Source organism: Manis javanica, chromosome 2 (genome assembly GCF_040802235.1).
Source record: "Manis javanica isolate MJ-LG chromosome 2, MJ_LKY, whole genome shotgun sequence".
NCBI classification, from domain to species: domain Eukaryota; kingdom Metazoa; phylum Chordata; class Mammalia; order Pholidota; family Manidae; genus Manis; species Manis javanica.
This window is the reverse complement of record NC_133157.1, coordinates 82,292,399-82,308,846: the sequence shown is the minus strand read 5'-3', so window position 1 is coordinate 82,308,846 and position 16,448 is coordinate 82,292,399. Positions and strand designations below refer to the sequence as shown.

At 45.7% G+C, this 16,448-nt stretch overlaps 1 protein-coding gene across 3 annotated transcripts; it reads left to right on the top strand.

Moving 5' to 3' along the window:
• The first annotated feature begins 310 nt into the window (after nt 1-310).
• On the top strand, nt 311-14,933 carry ISCA1 (iron-sulfur cluster assembly 1). 3 transcript variants are annotated; one of them, XR_012127779.1, is made up of 5 exons: nt 311-516; nt 6,599-6,652; nt 9,391-9,496; nt 14,327-14,590; nt 14,703-14,933. XR_012127779.1 is itself a non-coding variant. In XM_073228744.1 (4 exons), exons 1-4 carry the CDS (start codon nt 436-438, stop codon nt 14,467-14,469), a joined length of 384 nt encoding a protein of 127 aa, XP_073084845.1. In that variant the 5' UTR covers nt 311-435; the 3' UTR covers nt 14,470-14,933. The 3 variants fall into 3 exon arrangements, 2 of the variants coding, with proteins under 2 accessions (XP_073084845.1, XP_017499275.2); XM_073228744.1 differs by having other exon boundaries at nt 14,327-14,933; XM_017643786.3 differs by lacking the exons at nt 14,327-14,590; nt 14,703-14,933 and adding an exon at nt 10,902-11,195 and having other exon boundaries at nt 322-516.
• The last annotated feature ends 1,515 nt before the right edge of the window (nt 14,934-16,448 follow it).

The window sequence follows — 16,448 nt, the reverse complement described above, 5'->3', positions numbered from 1 at the left end:
GAAAATATGTAGCTTCGGGACCTCGGACCACTCTGCCTTAAAGAACACCAGCAACGGGCTGGGCTGACTCCTCAGAGCCCTGAAGCCGCGGCGCCGCACCTTGCGCGGGGGGCAGGTCGTGGAGCGACGCACCTCCAGGGTATACAAGTCGGAGGTCACTGCGCACCCTGGCTCGTCTCCCTGTCCGGCCTGAGACCGCCCTCGCGGGATGACCTTTCCGTGGCCCCTGTGCCCCGAGTCACGTCCCGCAGCCCCGGCGCCGCGCCCAGCCCTTCTCCCGTCATTCACACGGCCCGCCCAATGGCGGCAGCGAGGGCGGGGCTTGAGGCGCTGTGCGCTCGTGCTTGTGGCGTCAATGCAGTCGGCAGTGTCCATGGAGAGAGGCTGAGGAGGTTGAGTTCCGGCCCGAGGCAAGGACGGCGCCGGACGGCGAGAATGTCGGCTTCGTTAGTCCGGGCCACCGTCCGAGCTGTGAGCAAAAGGAAGCTGCAGCCCACCCGGGCCGCCCTCACTCTGGTGAGTGGCTGGGGCGCGCGGCCTGGCCCATGACACTGGTTCACCTTCGCCCCTCAAGGGGAGGTCACGGCAGCGGGCGCAGAAGGGCCTGACCTGCTCCGCAGCCCGGGGTCCCCGCCTTGTTCCCTGTTCCCGCTAGAGCGATAAACAAGTCCGGGAGGCTAGAGGGCTGCGCCGCGGGGCCGGGCGCCGCGGGACTACGTTTCCCACCAGGCCGCTCGCCGCGCCGCGAGTGGGGGAGGGGACGGTGTGCTCGGGCCCCGCCGCAGCCTGCCCGCCCGCCCGCCGGGGGCCTGGGCCCGGGAGCCGGACAGCGGGCGGGGGACGCGCGGGGCGGGCGGGCGACAGCGAAGCCAGCCGCCTTGCTGAGATCAAGGCGGCCGCGCACAAAGGGTGACTTCCTGATGTCGGGGCTAGAGGAGGTTTTTTGAAACACCCTGTATCCATCCAGCCATCCTAGGCCGTGGTTGGCTCTTAGAAAGGACAAAGAAGAATAAAATTTTCCACAGCGTTTTCTAGGTGAAAGGTCAGAACCTTCAAAGGACGGCGGAGCTGGTACCGCAGATGCTTAAAGAATTTACCCGGCATACTGGATCCCAGAGATGCTACCGTGTGTGGTTTTATTTTGTTTAACTGAGGGAATATTAACAATATAAAAATTAACTGTTTTAAAGAGTGCAACTCATTGGTGTTTAGTACATTCACAATGTTGAACAACCATCCCTCTATCTAGTTCCACTCCAAGGGATTACCCTGTATCCGTTAAGCGGTCACTGTCATTTTGTGAGCTGAATTTCAGAGGAAAGCTTGTGATCAGTCAACGTTACTCTCACACACCCCACTCCTAGTAAGGAGAAGGCTTTGTGCAAGCATTCAGCACCTAAAGACTAGGAAAATAAATTTAATTGAATCATGGATTCCTTTCAATCAAATGTCCTAGAAGGTCTATTCCTAGAAAATGAGCTATAGAAAAATAGAAGACAGGATCAGGTGGGAGAATTTATTTTATAATAGAGAAGGTTTTAGGCCCATGAAGAGGGTACCATGATGACATAACGCACTCTATTTCTTTTATTTTTTTCTGTACCACTGAATCCGTTTCCATGTCTGAAGGATACACCCAGGGGCTGTTAGAATCCTCCAAGGTCTTGGAAATCACAAGAACTAGAGAGCAGGACTCATTTTGTTTCTTTTTCAATCTCAGTAACAATTATTCAGAATTAAAAAGAATTCTGCCATTGGTAATGGTAGAGCCAGAAAGAGAAAGTGCAACCACTTTTTTGTCTTTTCTTTCTCCACCCCTTGGCATGTTACCTGTTCTTCAAAATTTTTGAGCTATCCCCTTTCCTCTCCAGGCAGGCAATTAAGACCTATTGTGTTTCAGGAGCAGATGTGAGTTACCCAGTCCCTACTTTCCAGTCGAGGGCCAGGCCTTTGCCACCTCTCAGAAGTACTAGCAATCATAACACAGTCCGCATTCTCAGACCTGAGCTTGGTCTTCTACTTCATTACATGTTAGTAGTTACCAGGCGAATCCTTCTAATAGCATTGCTCTGTCTTATCAGTTCTCAGTTCACAAGGGTTCCGTGTTTCTTTGATTATCTGTTCTAATTAGCTTGCAGGAGTCCATTGTCTGAACTCATCCTACTTAACTGTCTGACTTTAGGAATTCCTTTCCCTGGCCTTAAAAGCCGGTGCCAAAGAAAAAGCATATCCATGCTACTTTCCCCCAATGACCTGTGGTAGCAGGCTTGTAGGCATCTTAATCCTAGCATATGTTCCCTAGTCTCAGGATACTGTGGCATGCATGTATTACACTGTTCGTGCTTCGTTTTTCAGTGTTTTTACAAACATTTTAAGCCCCAACATGTTAAGTGCACAAGCAAGGAAGTGATCAAAGGAAGTGACAGATGTGACCAAGTGAAACTAGAGATAATTCAGTAAAATGGGTAAGAACAGATAGGTACTATGTAGATAAATATGACATTGCAACCTTGAAAGGTGCTGTACCTGTGCAGTCCACCAGGGGTCAGCGAGAGGCTAAGTAAAATAATTGAAATGAAAACAAGATCCATGTTGTCAGCATCAAATTATCGGCATCAAGTGGTGTCAGTCCAGGAGCGGATTGGTGGTTTGCTATATAGAAAGGTTTAGACTGGTGACAGGCTCCCCATAAAATTTATGCAACCCGGAGATGGTTCCTCGATTGAATGTTCTCAGCCTCCAACCCATGGTTCCCAAGTGGTACCCTCAAGACACCAGCACAGAACATCCAAGAAGGTGATGCCCCTCCTGCCCCTACTTATTTCCTTACCCAGGAAGTGACAAATGGAATTGAGTTTGTCTGAGCCAGAGTAAAATATTATTAAAGAACCCAAAGATTTAACACTACCTTGCTGGCAGAAGCCTTTATTTCCATCATTGTACAAATCAGAATTAGTGCAGCCCTAATTTAGGAATAGGGATATACCTACAGCTGTGCATAAAGCTCAGCCGATGAGTGAGAAGCGCTGGGGAGTAATACAAGTTCAATGCAATGAGGGGCAGTTGATTGGTTGAAGGACCAGCACTTCCAAAGGAAGTCCTTTGGAATGTGACCTAGCAGTAAGACTTCTGTATATATTATCCAGGAAACAATTGAAAGTAGTCTGATTGCCTAATGAGAGTGGTTAAATAGATTAGATTAGATCCTGTTGGTGAAATATGTAGTCATTGAAAAAAATAATTTTTTTGTAAGTTTGAGAGTCACTCATAAGTAAGTCTTCATTCTTTGACTTACTAGCCCTGTGCAGTTTATTGAAAGTTTAACACCTAAATCACAGAATAAAAAGATGATGCATACAGACCAGTAAGCACTTAGAAGGTGCTCAGTAATGTTTATTACTATGTATTAAATGAAAAACATGTTGTTTTTAAAATATAGGCTACAAAATTGTGTATATATGCCACAATTAGAGATACGTATCTGTATGAATACACATGTGCATGCAAATAGGAAAAGACAAAAGGGAAACAATACCATAATGCCAGTCATAGCTGTTAAAGAATGACTTAAACAGAACATACTGAAACTTGTTCAGTGGTTGCTATTTACCTACCAGATTTATGAAGAGATTAAAATAGGTTGTCCATGTTCATGCACATAATTATGGAGTTAACATTGAGTGTTAATTTTGTGTTCCTAAGCAGCAAAAAAGTTTAAGTTGCTGGGGGGGATTCCTTAAGGAAATACAGTACTGAGGATGAGAAGTTTCTGCCACAAGGAATAGAAATCCTATAGCCTTGGGTAAAGCAGAAGGGTATTGCTACAAAGTAGTCGTAAAATGCATTCATCTACAGTGCCTTGTCCCTTAATTTTAACAACAAAAACAGACTAGAAATCTTTTTTTAATGAGCCAAAATATTTCACTCAAAAATACTCTTTCACTTTAAAGAATGTCTTGTTCTGTGATATGTATGAGTAAGATTAAAAACCATGTTATGTTGAGGTTCAAATATCTCTTAAATTTTAATTCACTAACCAAATCTCAGATGAATTAGAGTCATTAATTATACATAAATTTCTTGGAAAGGTTTGGGTTTCTCAGTTGTTTGGGAGACTGCATTGCAGTTGGACGGCTGGTAGGCCTACAGTGTGTTGTTTGGTTGAAGTTTTTATACCGTTTCCCACATTAATGTTAAGTACAAAATTGCCAAGTACATAAATAGCCTTAGAGCAAAGTAGGGCCTTAGCTTCTGTCTGGTACTGTGATACAAATACTTCCTATAGCTGAAATTTTTTTTAAGTCTCAAATGTTCCCTGTTTAGTCATTCTGACCTGTTCTGAAAATTGAATCCATCATTTGGAAAATTACAGGAGCCATATCTTTCCCCTTAAATAAGTACTAGGCTGGGTTTCCATGATTAACACTCTTCCCGGTGGAGTATTTTTGGCTTTTACCTGACACAGGAAAATTAAGACCCGCTTTGGTTCCTAGAACAGCTCCCAGGCACGGGTTACTTTTCCCTAAACAGTGTAATTAAGACATGAACATCAGCTGCTTCGTGACAAGTGGACCACTCGTCATGAATTACCTTCATTTACTGTGTTTAAGTGTTTTCTACTAGAGTTGAAAAAAGAAGAAAATATATTACTTTGTAAAACCAAATTAAATAATTTAGAAAATCACTTGAAGGTAAAAATACATGGGGCTTGACAGTGTAGTGCGCTCACCCCATAGGCTTTGTTTAGGTCATGAAGTGGTGAACCCTCCATACGTTTGACCCACCAGCATCGAAGGCTTTGTTGTGGGTTGTACTTTGAACAAATATTTTCCTATGGCCGTCAGTAATTAGATTAATTTCTTAGGGATTCATGTGGGAAAAATGACCATGAAAATTTTGGAAGCTGGTTTTACTGGTAGTCATTTAGGAGGCAAATGAGCAAATGAAAAACAAAAAGAAATTTTTTAGAAATATTTCTGTAACTAAATGAGGCCGATATGTTGTGATCTCAAAAAAAAAAAGCCATAATTCTGCTCTTGAGCATTTCCGTCCTCCTCCCCCTGAATAGTCTCTTCCCTCTGTTGTGCTGCTGCTTGGCCCTTGTTCTGATAGAAGCGTGGGAAAAAGCCTTTGTAGACCATCTATTGGTAGTGATTTTTTTTTAACTTTTTTTTTAATAGTGACATACAATAAATATCTATATGTACACACCCACTGTATATTGATAATTAAAATCAAAGTTTCACTAAGCATTCATGTTTTATTTATTAAGTTGTAATGCATTGTTTTCTCCTATTTTGTTTTAAAAAAAAATGCTGGTCTCAGCCTTCTAAATTGGTTTCATGACCCTTCAAAATTGGGCCCAGACTCTGCTTCAACATCCTGCTCTCCTCTGGCCAAGCCACCACAGGAGCACACTCAGCAGGGTCCATGCCTTGAACCTACTCCCTCAGCACAGGCTTGAGTTCTGGCCACAGTTACTATTTAAGTCATAGGTCATAATGTCCACTCTGGGATTTCACAAACCAGTAAAATGCCAATACAAAAAACTGGAGGACTAGCACTGAATTGCCAGCTCAGGAGCTAATAAAACAGAAAGTAGGAAGGACATGCCATCTTCGTTATGGTATACTCTCATCATTATAATGATAGCTGGTTTAGACTGAGCTCTTAGTGCCTGACACTTTTCTAAATACTCTTCATGAATTTGTTTATTTAATCCTCACAGAAATCCTGAGGAGGAGGAGGGATTCTTATCCCCATTTAAGCCAAGTAATGGGTTGAGACATAGCTGGGTAGACCAGGAATGCCCTGAAACGGCCTCTCCCTGACAGTGTCCTCCTCAGAAAAGTGGGGTTGGTGATCCTGACTGATACCAAACAGTGCATTGTGATGTTTTTCTTATCTTGAGGACTAATGGTCTAGGTTAAATAGCTCTCCTCCTGGAAAACCTCCCCCCATTGTTGTTTCTGTAGTTGACTAGCTTAGTTCTATTTATCTAAATATCCCAAGATGTTGATTCAAGTCACATTTAGAATCTAAACACTGGGTGGGACTGGTATGAGAAGCACACTCTGGGCTGATTCTGGTAACACTCCTTCCTCTAGGTATGCATTTTGATGGATTTTGAAATAGATTTGGGGTTTAATAAAAAGCAGTGGAATTAATAACAGAAAAAACACCAGAAGGTTGGCTTTCCCAGTCATGTACTTGATTCATTCACTGGCTGTTCAGCACCTTTTATGTTTTGGGCATTGAGCTTATTGCTGGGCAAGCAGTGGGAGCACAAAGAATTAAATCTGTGATGTTTGTAGGTGGTACCATAGAGATTATGAGGGGAGCTGACCTAGACTGTGGGGAGCAAGATTAAAAGGATGTTTCTAGAAGATATTTGAAAAATAAAAATAGAATGCTTTAAATTGAGTAGAGTTTCATTAGTTTGTGTATAAAATCCACAAGGTATTCTGGCAAGAATGAAACAATTTGTCACATGAATTGGCTAAAGATAGACTTGAATATTCATCTTCAAGGCTGGGAAATAGAAAGCTTTGAAGAATACAAATTTGGTAACTAAAAACTTAACATTTTGTTCTTTCAGACACCTTCAGCAGTAAACAAGATAAAACAACTTATTAAAGATAAGCCTGAACATGTAAGTAAAACCAGTCACATACGTAGTAAAAAATTAAAGTTACATTTTCACAATGAACTTCTCTTGTATTAAACAGTATGCTTTCATTGATAAGGGATTTTTACTTAAAAAATGTAAAATATGCTCATGATCTTTAAAAATTCAAAAAGTGTAATGGTATTCAGTGAAAAAGAAGTCATTCCCTGACTCTTCATTGTCATTCTTCCTTCTAAGAGGCAACCTCTTGATGTTGTTCCAAAGATGATCTCTCCATTTTATTTACCTACACCAGGGTTTATCAGCCTCAGCTCTGTTGATGTTTTGAGCCAGGTTCTTCTTTATTGGGTGTGGATTGCAGGACGTTTCATGGAATCTCTTGGCTTCTGCACAATAGATGCCAGTGGCACCTCCCCACTCCTGGATTGTGACAACCAGTAATTCTTCAGGGGGGACCACTGACTCAGACTATGCTTGTTACATTTGTGTGTGTATCTCTTTTCCTACTTAGACAATGTTGTATACCTCCTGTGGTTACAGTCTGCTCTTCGCCCCTCGTAATAAAGCTTGAAGCTCTTTCCCTGTTATTGCAGAAAGATCTGCCTCATTCTCTTTCATGATTGCATATAATAGCATATTCCACTGAACAGGTCTGATTCATCTAACCAGTCCCCCATATTAAAGGCCTTGAGCATTGTTTTCATTCAGTACTGCCACAAACAACATTCAGCAAATATTGGTGTCTGTGGTATAGTGGTCCAGGCCCATTGTTCTGAAGGCAAGTCTAAAACGTAGCTCAGTGCACCTGTCTAGGCTCTATTCCTAGAGGTGGAACTGTTGAGTAAGCAGTGTGCATCACCTCAGTCTTAGTGGATTGGTAGTTGCGTGTGGAATACTGTAAATGGCATCCAAGTAATAGACTATTTGTATTCAGTAATAGACTCCAGAGTGGTTTTCAAGTTCCATTGTATACCTAAACTACAATATAATGTAGTTCTAGCACATCATAAGGATTACTAAATGCTAAAGTATATAAGTATTCCAACTCCATTTGGATAGACTAATGACAAGAATGTAAATTGACCAAATGAAACAAAAATTTAGCTTTGTAGATGAGGAATGTTTGTATTGACATAAAAAAGATGGAGCAAACACTTCATCAGGTGTAATTTATGGCACAATCTCTCTTGCACACTCCAGTTACCTAAAGCTGTATTGTCACATACTCTTTAAGTATATCCATTCCTAATAGTTGGATGTTCTGCATGCTTGAGTCTTCCTGTTTACAAAGATAAAAATTAAGTTAAACAAATATTTATGACATGCACTCCAGGGTTTCAGCCAAGCAGTTTATCATGCCAAATATGTGAAACTCCCTCACAGGCTCTCCAGGCTGTCACTCTGAAGGAGAACAAAATCATAGTTTTGTCTCCTTGTGTTTAAGAACAAAAGAGACTATTCAGCTCAGCAAAACTCCTAGGCAGCTTAACTTTTAACACACCCTTCCTCAAATATCTTCCCACTTCGTGATTGCTTTCCAGAAGCAAGCACACATGGCTGCTCTTAAGAGAACCAGGATCTGCTTGGCACAGGAATGCCTTTTATAATAATACTTTTACTATATACTCGAATGAAAAAGCAGATAGGATCCAAGAATAGAAATTTGGTAGACACTGTTAGAAAATTATGTTAAGATGGACTTTGGTATTTTAGAAGTGCCATTTGGTCACTTTTGAAACTTCATATGTCTATATTGGCTGCAGTCTTTGATTGGTGGTATTTGAGAATGCTACAAGGTCTGCCCAGAATGACAGCCCTGTGTAGAGACAGCATGACCCCCAGGCGGTGACCTGTGACACTTGGTAAACCAGGCCCTCAGGAAGCTTCCCAAGAACATCCCACACAGTGAGGTGGGACAGATGATTTTTAAAAAGTGGGTTTTTTTTTAGGTAGTCATCTCTGCCATCAGGTACTTTTTCCTTAAAAAATAAAAAGATTATTCATTTTTGGAGTTAAAACTCTTCCCTTAAAATTATGTTATTCCCAGGAAAGCATACAGCATGGAGAAGACAAGTAGTGACTCTGTAGCATCTTACTAGGCTGATGGACAGTGACTGCAATGGGGTGTGGGGAGGACTTGATAATATGGGTGAATGTTGAAACCACAGTGCTGTTCATGTGAAACCTTCACAAGATTGTGTATCAGTGATACTTTAATAAAAAAAATATTATTCCCAGCCTAAATGACTAATATATATGAGTTAAGTAATAAACATGCATTACTATAGTGAAATATTTAGGCATTACTTGCAAATGATAATTGGGAATGCTAATTACATGAGAAAATGATGTCTTAAATGACAAGAACAGGCAGAGAATAATTTAATGTCTGTAGTAAAAGAACTGTTTAGATTATATACACGACAAGGACTGGAAGAAAATAGGAAAAAATGTACAAGCTGTTCTTTTAGGGTAGTAGTAGCTATGACTTGAGTTTTCCCCTCCAGATTGCTTTCTTTGTATATAATTGATTTTTATTATTTTTGGATGGTAGTGTTGTAATGATATTTGTACAATGTTAAATTTTTTAAATGCTTGATCCCCATGCTCCTTCCTTACAGGGACATGTTATTTAAAGCCAAAAATTTAACACTTATCTTTTAGCTTATGAAGGAATGAATAATATCAAATATCAGGGTTTTATTAATATAATTGTTTAAACTGTACTATTTTAAGTTTATATGTACAATGCTTTTTTTCAGGTGGGTGTGAAAGTAGGTGTCCGAACCAGGGGTTGTAATGGCCTTTCTTACACTCTGGAATATACAAAGACAAAAGGAGATTCTGATGAAGAAGTTGTTCAGGATGGTGAGTTTTGAGTAACCTTTTTCTGGGCATTTTGTTTCACCTAAAATTTTTAGCCTTGTACAGCACAAAGAGTAATGATAATAGTAGGAATTGTGTATACAGTGCTCACTACGTAGGCATGGTTTGACAGACTTTCACATATTAACTGATTTATACACAGCAACCCAGTGAGAAGGGTACCATATTGTCTCCATTGTGCAGATGAAGAAACTGAGGCACAGAGAGGTTAAATAGTTTGCCTAAGGTCACACAGCTGGTAAGTGGCCTAGTGAAAAATTGAACCCAATTAGGTTCACTCTAGAGGTTGTGCTTTTAGTAACTAAAGAGTATTGGGAAAACTTGATATTTTCTGTCTCAATTACAAAAGACAATCATTGTGTACTGAAAGGTTTTAAGATGATAAAATGTCATAGTGAGTCAGCCGTTTTTATGTGAAGCATCTTTATTAATTAAAGCATGTGCTTTAGTTATATTTTGCCCCTACTCCCTGCCCCTACCCAGTAATCTGATAAAAGTAATTATTTAAAACAAAATAAGTAATGTTACAACTCTGGGGGATCTTCAGTATACATGGGTTCTGCAGTGGTGGCTTTGTGTGTCAGAGGTGTGCTGCTAGGTAGCTTTCACAGCTTCCTACTGTGGGCTCATTTTATTACACTGAAGTTACACCAATAAATGCATCTGTTAATACATTGTTTTTTAAGTCAATATATAAAATGTCTTAAATTTTAAAACTATTTAAAGTTTTTCATCTTTATAGAGATCTCATGATTATGTGTAGTTTATATTTAAGCAATTACTCAATGATTTACTTACAAGAAAGAAAACTCTTAAACTGACTATTTACAAAGATGCAAATCTCTGCTAGTGTAATTACTGGGGGGTTAGCATTTTACCAGTTTCCCAGTTTTCCATAAGGAGGACAGAACTGCATTGTACTGGCTGGTCTTACCAAGCTAGCCAACCGTATCACACCCTGTGTGTATGTCTAGGCTTGCCAGTGTTTGTGTACAGATTGCATTGCAGAGTTCTCATAAGTTTTATTCACTCAGTCTTTGTAAGAGTCTCACTGGGAACATACACATTTTCTACATGATGCAAATTGGAAAAATGGGTAAAGTATAATAAAAAGCAAATATCTAGTTCTGCCTACACTTGTCATCAGATTTGCTTATCTATAACCATCTAGCCTAATATAGTTGTTTTTGATATCTATTATTGTGTGGGAAAGACAGCACAGACAGGAAACTGAGTGCTAAATCCCTTAAAGGAAATAATAAGCTAGATTCCCAAGCATCTGGTCTGATGTTCGTTAGTGGTCCCCTTTGAGAGCTCACTTGTGCTTTGATCAGCGGGTTCCATAGATGTGCAGGCTTCATATGACACATGTTTTCTTCTCCCCAAGGAGTCAGAGTGTTCATCGAAAAGAAAGCACAGCTAACACTTTTAGGAACAGAAATGGACTATGTTGAAGATAAATTATCCAGTGAGTTTGTTTTCAATAATCCAAACATCAAAGGAACGTGTGGCTGTGGAGAAAGCTTTAATATTTGACCCCTTGGGATGTATACCACTCCAGCTGTAACCTCACGGAAATCCTAGGGCTTGCTGGAGAAATCATGTGACTGTCACGTGCTTAAGGTTTATAACGTACAGATGCCTTATGAGGAAAATAAAGTGATGCATTTGGGAAATGAAATCAGTGTGTTAGATTGCAGAAGAAGTGATTCTTGTATTATCAGAGGTCAGAAGATGAGAAGCCATCACTCTCTTTGGGTCATTTTTCTGACCTTTACAGCCCTGAATCCTGGAAGCCAGGCCCACTCAACCTCTGGAGGCCTGGGTGAGATCACTGGTCACCCAGGGGAGTGGCAGCCCTGAGGAGACCACAGGAGTTCGAGTCACAGGTCAGACAGAACAGGGGTCACCCAATAGGGGAACCTCACAGTCTCCAGTAATACCCCTCCCAGCCCGACACACGCTCCACCCAGCCACAGTGACCTACACCAACATCACCCAGTGCCCTGGAGCTCTGAACATCCTCACACATGAACCCCCCACCTACCAGGTGCCTGGCTGTGCACCCCAGCACCCTTGTGCCACAAAGAGACATGCACCCCAGACCCCAGTAATATCACAGCTAGTCTTCAATACAAAACACTTCTAACCACCCTCAGTAATCAGACTCTTTCACACACATCCTCTGGTCCCCCAGAAATCACCCAAACCTGCATCTCCTCCCAGTGAGGCCTTCAATCCCTGTAAGAATCACTCAGTGTATTCACACCAAACTCTTACTTCTTAATATCAGACCCACACCCCCAGTCCCAAACACAGCATATACGGTCCCCCAGAGCTATGATATCCACTCCAGACAGTGTGTCAGAGGCTGAAACAGACACATAAATACCATCCGACAGACATGCAGGGCTTCCCACCTTCTCCTAACACTCCCTCAAACGCACATGACCTCACACCCAGTACAGACAGACCCATATCCCTTGAAAATCTATAAACAGTGCCTGTCCACGTCCCACAGTTACATACATGCAACTCGCAACACCCAAACGCTGTTGTCCCCACTCTTCCCAAATTCCTCCACACCAAAACTGCACTCCCTACATTCTCACTGAGACCATGAGCACACACACAGCCCCTACAGCCTGAACACAGAACACAAAAATGCACAACCCTGCCTCTTCTCAGATGCACACTTACAACAGCCTCAAAATGCAGGCCCAGCCCCACACACCAGTTCACACCCACACCATGATGAGGGCATTCATGCCCCTCACCTCCCCCAGGTCATACCTACACAGGCCCTGAGCACCCTGAGTGTGACCCCAAACTATCCCACACCCCAGTGAACCCCCGGAACGTGCACATCCCTTGGTAGCATGACCCACCACGTCCTGAACTGTATTGCTTCTCCCAGCCTCCTTCCACATGCAAAACACACACACACACACACACACACACCCCTCTCTAGCACGCGCGCGTGCACACACCACACACACACACACACACACACACGCCCCCACTCCTCCAAGGCCCCTGATAATCCTGAGAGAGTAAGTACTCATGAAATCCCCTTGGACCTGAGTGTATAGGGTCAACCCCTCAAACCTCTCAAAATACACACAATCCCTCCAACACACTCTCAGACCACCTACATAGGTACAGAAATAAATATACCTGTACAAAGAAATATACCCCCAGCCCTGCTGTCCAGATGCACATGGACACAGGCGTATATGACCTGCCCCGATCCTCTAATGCACACATCAGGTTACTAAACACTCTGAGTTCACACATGCCACAACTCAACCTGTACTATGTACACAAAGCAGACCCAGGAAACTTACTACAAACACCTTGAGCCTTCCAGGAGCTGCCCACCACCCCAGCACAGACAGCCCATACCTCATGAGCACACGTATGTATGCGGAGCTGCCCTTTGTGGGAGCAAATGGCCATCCCGAGGGGCTGCCCAGGCTTATAAGGCAGGGAGCCTGCTCACCCCGAGTCTGGACATTTAGATCAGACCCGAGCTTAGGCTGCTGGCCCAAGTTCCAGTGTTGCTCTTCCCAGGGCACCTTGAAGGTAGGCACTTGAAGAGTCGAGGCTGTGAAGTCAGTGACACCACCCCAGCCTCTGCCTACTGCTCACCAGTGATACGAGGCAGAGGACTGCCCTTCCCCACTGCTGGGCTCCATGAGCAATAAACCTGTGACGTTACACCTTTGTGTGCGTGTACTGAAGCTGCGCCTCCGATCAAAGGGACTCTATGGTTTTCACGTCCTTCGAGTGGGGGCTCGGATGCTGAGGAAGCCGCCTGCTGGTCCCTGTGGGTGGCTTGTGCCTCGTTCAGCAGGTCATAGTCTGCGTCTTCCTCATGTAACACCCCAGCTACACACCCCCAACATGCTGCACCACAACATACAAGCACAACCCTCCCCATTCCCTGGCTTCACACAAGTCCCACGCTTGTACATGCACTCTCAGCCCCAACACACACACACACACACACACACACACACACACACACACACACAGTTACCACCACCCTGAAGACACCCTCACGGTGTGAAGAAATGGCAGAGGGGGTGAGTTTGGAGACATGGCAGGTGGCTCTGCAGGCTGGTTGAGGCAGATATGAGACACAGGCGTCTTTAGAAAGGCTTGGCCAAATCCTTCCAACTGAGACACCTCTGAAGAGACGGGCTGGCACCTCAGCTCCCGTGCAGTGGACTGAGGCTGTTTGGGGTCTGGGTCAAAGTTCAACTTTGCCTCTGCCCAATCTTTCTCCTTCTACCCCTCCCAGTGTTCCCTAAACTCTGTCTCTGAGTCTGTTTTTTCAAAGAATCCAAAGTATGACAATTATTTATCGAGGATCCGTGAACATGGTTCAAGACTCTAGTGGAGGAACAGGTAATAAAAACAGGGGAAGGTGCAAACACAGATTTGTGAGTTATCAAAGCAGACTGTATTTCTGATTAGATTTCTGGGGTGTTCCCGTAGAAGAAGCCCTGGGCTTCCTTAAATGCTCCAAGTCTCCTCGGGGCACCCCACGGGCACTTTGCTGTTAAAAGCATGGGAGAGCTGGGGAAGGACCCAGACCACTGACCTCCCGGCTGACATTCCCTCAGTGTCCCTCCTACTGGCAGCCACAAGGGGTGAGTTTGGCCAAGAAGCCAGTGGGGGGGTGGGGGAGCTCTCGAGTTGTGAGTGAGGGACTTCTTTTCCCAACTTGATCTGTCCAGCTATTCCAGCAGTCAGAGCCTGTCCTCCCACCTGCCCAACACATCTTCCTCTGTCTGAGCCTCCTAGGACACCCACGCCCAGGGACAGCCAGTGAAGGACCCATGAGACAAAGAGAGGAGGCAGCCTCACCATCCGTCCGCAGATTGGCAAGGACCAGAGCAGCTGGCCAAGGCCCCAGAAGTGGGTCTCCGCCCCCCCATGCACAGTGACCGGGACACCATGACATCTGCAGCCGGAACAGAGGGGCAGCTCCTGTGGGCCCAGGCTGGCTCTGGGTCACTGGGATTTCCCCAAGACTCCACGGCCTCTCTGGGGGCTGATTCTGGTGAGGTAGGAGGGGGACTCTGAAGCCAGGCCACAGTGGTGCCGGCCCGGGGTCTCCAGCCCCGAGTGCTGGACCTGCCCCGGGATCCACACCAGCCTGAGCCCCCTGTCCTCACAGAGCAACGGGTGACATGGGACCCCTCCTGATCTCTGTGGGGAGCCCACAAGCTACAGGAGGCCCAGCACCTGCTGGAGGAGCATCGCAACCTGGAGGAGAGACAGGGACCTGGCCGTTCACACAGAATCTGCTTCACCTCCTACCAATGCCTCCCAGAGTTGCCCCTTGTACACCGTCCCAGCAAACGTCAAGTCTGCTTTGTTTTCCTCTAATAAACCAGCTTGGCCATGATGCAAATTTAAACATTTCATTTTTCGTCCCAGTGGACCTCCCTCTGTCCTATCCAAGACAGCGTGCAAACCTTCACCCACCTTGTTTCAGTCCCCCCAGCCTGCCACATGGGCCTCCCCAGGGAGGGACGCAGCAGAGTGGCCACAAGGGGACACAACACCTGGACCAGTCCTTGGTGCGGCCGCCTGGGCCTGGGCACGCGAGGGAGGCAGACGGCACGGTCAGGGGCTGACCGGTGGGGCCTGTGGGAGTTGGGGAGGGGTAGCCCTCCCTTTCCAGAGCTCCAAGCAGAGGGTTAGGCCACCTGAGGGTCCCAAAGGAGCAGGGCCCCACTGGGGGAGACTCGGCCTCAGGACCCACAGGGCTGGGAGGGAATCGGAACTCAGAACCTGGAGAAGCTGTGTTGGCCAGGAGGGAAGGCAGGGTCTCCACCTGCAGCTCCTGCCCCTCATTCTGTGCTCATCTCCCTCTTGGGAGCCAGGTTGGCCACTGCTGTGCCATGAGGTCTGTGTCACCATCCCGAAGGGCCAAGGAGAACCCTGCCTGGGGACCCATTCCCCCAACCCTGGGTGCAGACCTCAGCCCGGAGCCCCTGCAGCCCTCTTGTGCTTGTGTGTGTCAGTTGTGGTGTCTTAGTAGGAGCACATGCAAAACCAAAACAACATCGACACCTATTCACAGAGGGTCCAGCCCTGAGGGGAGGTGAGGGGACAGCAGTGTGGGCATCGTTAAAATGCAAAGGCCCCGAGGCCAGCCTCTCAGGCTACAGCTGCATGGGGCCTCCTACCTCAGTGGGCACAGAAATCCCCCAGAGAGACAAGGTGCCGCCCGCCCAATATCCTTTCTGAGTGCCCCGATTCTCCTCCCAGCCCGATGCCCTCTGTACTCACCGAGGTAAGAGGGCCTAGCAACCAGCCTACACATGTCATGCTCCCACCGAGGCCGGAGGAGGGGCGTTCTACGTCAGTTGTGGAGCCTGTCTCCTCATGACATGCCTTTCTTCTCTGCTCACCCCCCCAGGAGACCCAGATGTCTGAGCATCCCTCATACTGGCTGCAGTGCCACTTCTTACTCTTCCCTGAGACAAAAGGGTCCCCCCTTCTCTTCTGGGGCTGTGAGGGGTGACCCAGCCCCAGAGCCAAGGCTGCCCCCCAGAGATCCTGAGGCTGGCCCCTGGCAGGGGTGTCTTCTCAGCAGCGCCCCACCAGCCCACCAGCCCACTTCAGCGAGAAAGGGAGGGCCCCCTCTAGACAAGGGCTGTCTGCAGGCTCTGTGCAGAAAGTCGGCTGACGCTGCAGAGGGCACAGGGCCAAGCAGCTGCCATCCTTAGACATTTGGGGTCCTGTGATGACGCTGTGTCCTGTGGACTCCCAAAAGCGGCCTCCACAGGAGTGGGGCTGGGGGCTTATGGGAGCGGGGGGCTGTCGGGAGCCACCTGGAGAACGCACATGAATCTGGAGGGGGAACGGGGATGTCGCCTTGGATCCCGAAGCCTGGGACCTTCTTGCTTTTGGC

Excerpts from the sequence above, each read along its gene's own strand:
- ISCA1 (XM_017643786.3), top strand. The coding sequence starts at position 436 with ATGTCGGCTTCGTTAGTCCGGGCCACCGTCCGAGCTGTGAGCAAAAGG. Across the intron at positions 517-6,598 it reads CCCGGGCCGCCCTCACTCTG|ACACCTTCAGCAGTAAACAA; the intron begins GTGAGTGGCTGG and ends TTGTTCTTTCAG. Across the intron at positions 6,653-9,390 it reads TTAAAGATAAGCCTGAACAT|GTGGGTGTGAAAGTAGGTGT; the intron begins GTAAGTAAAACC and ends GCTTTTTTTCAG.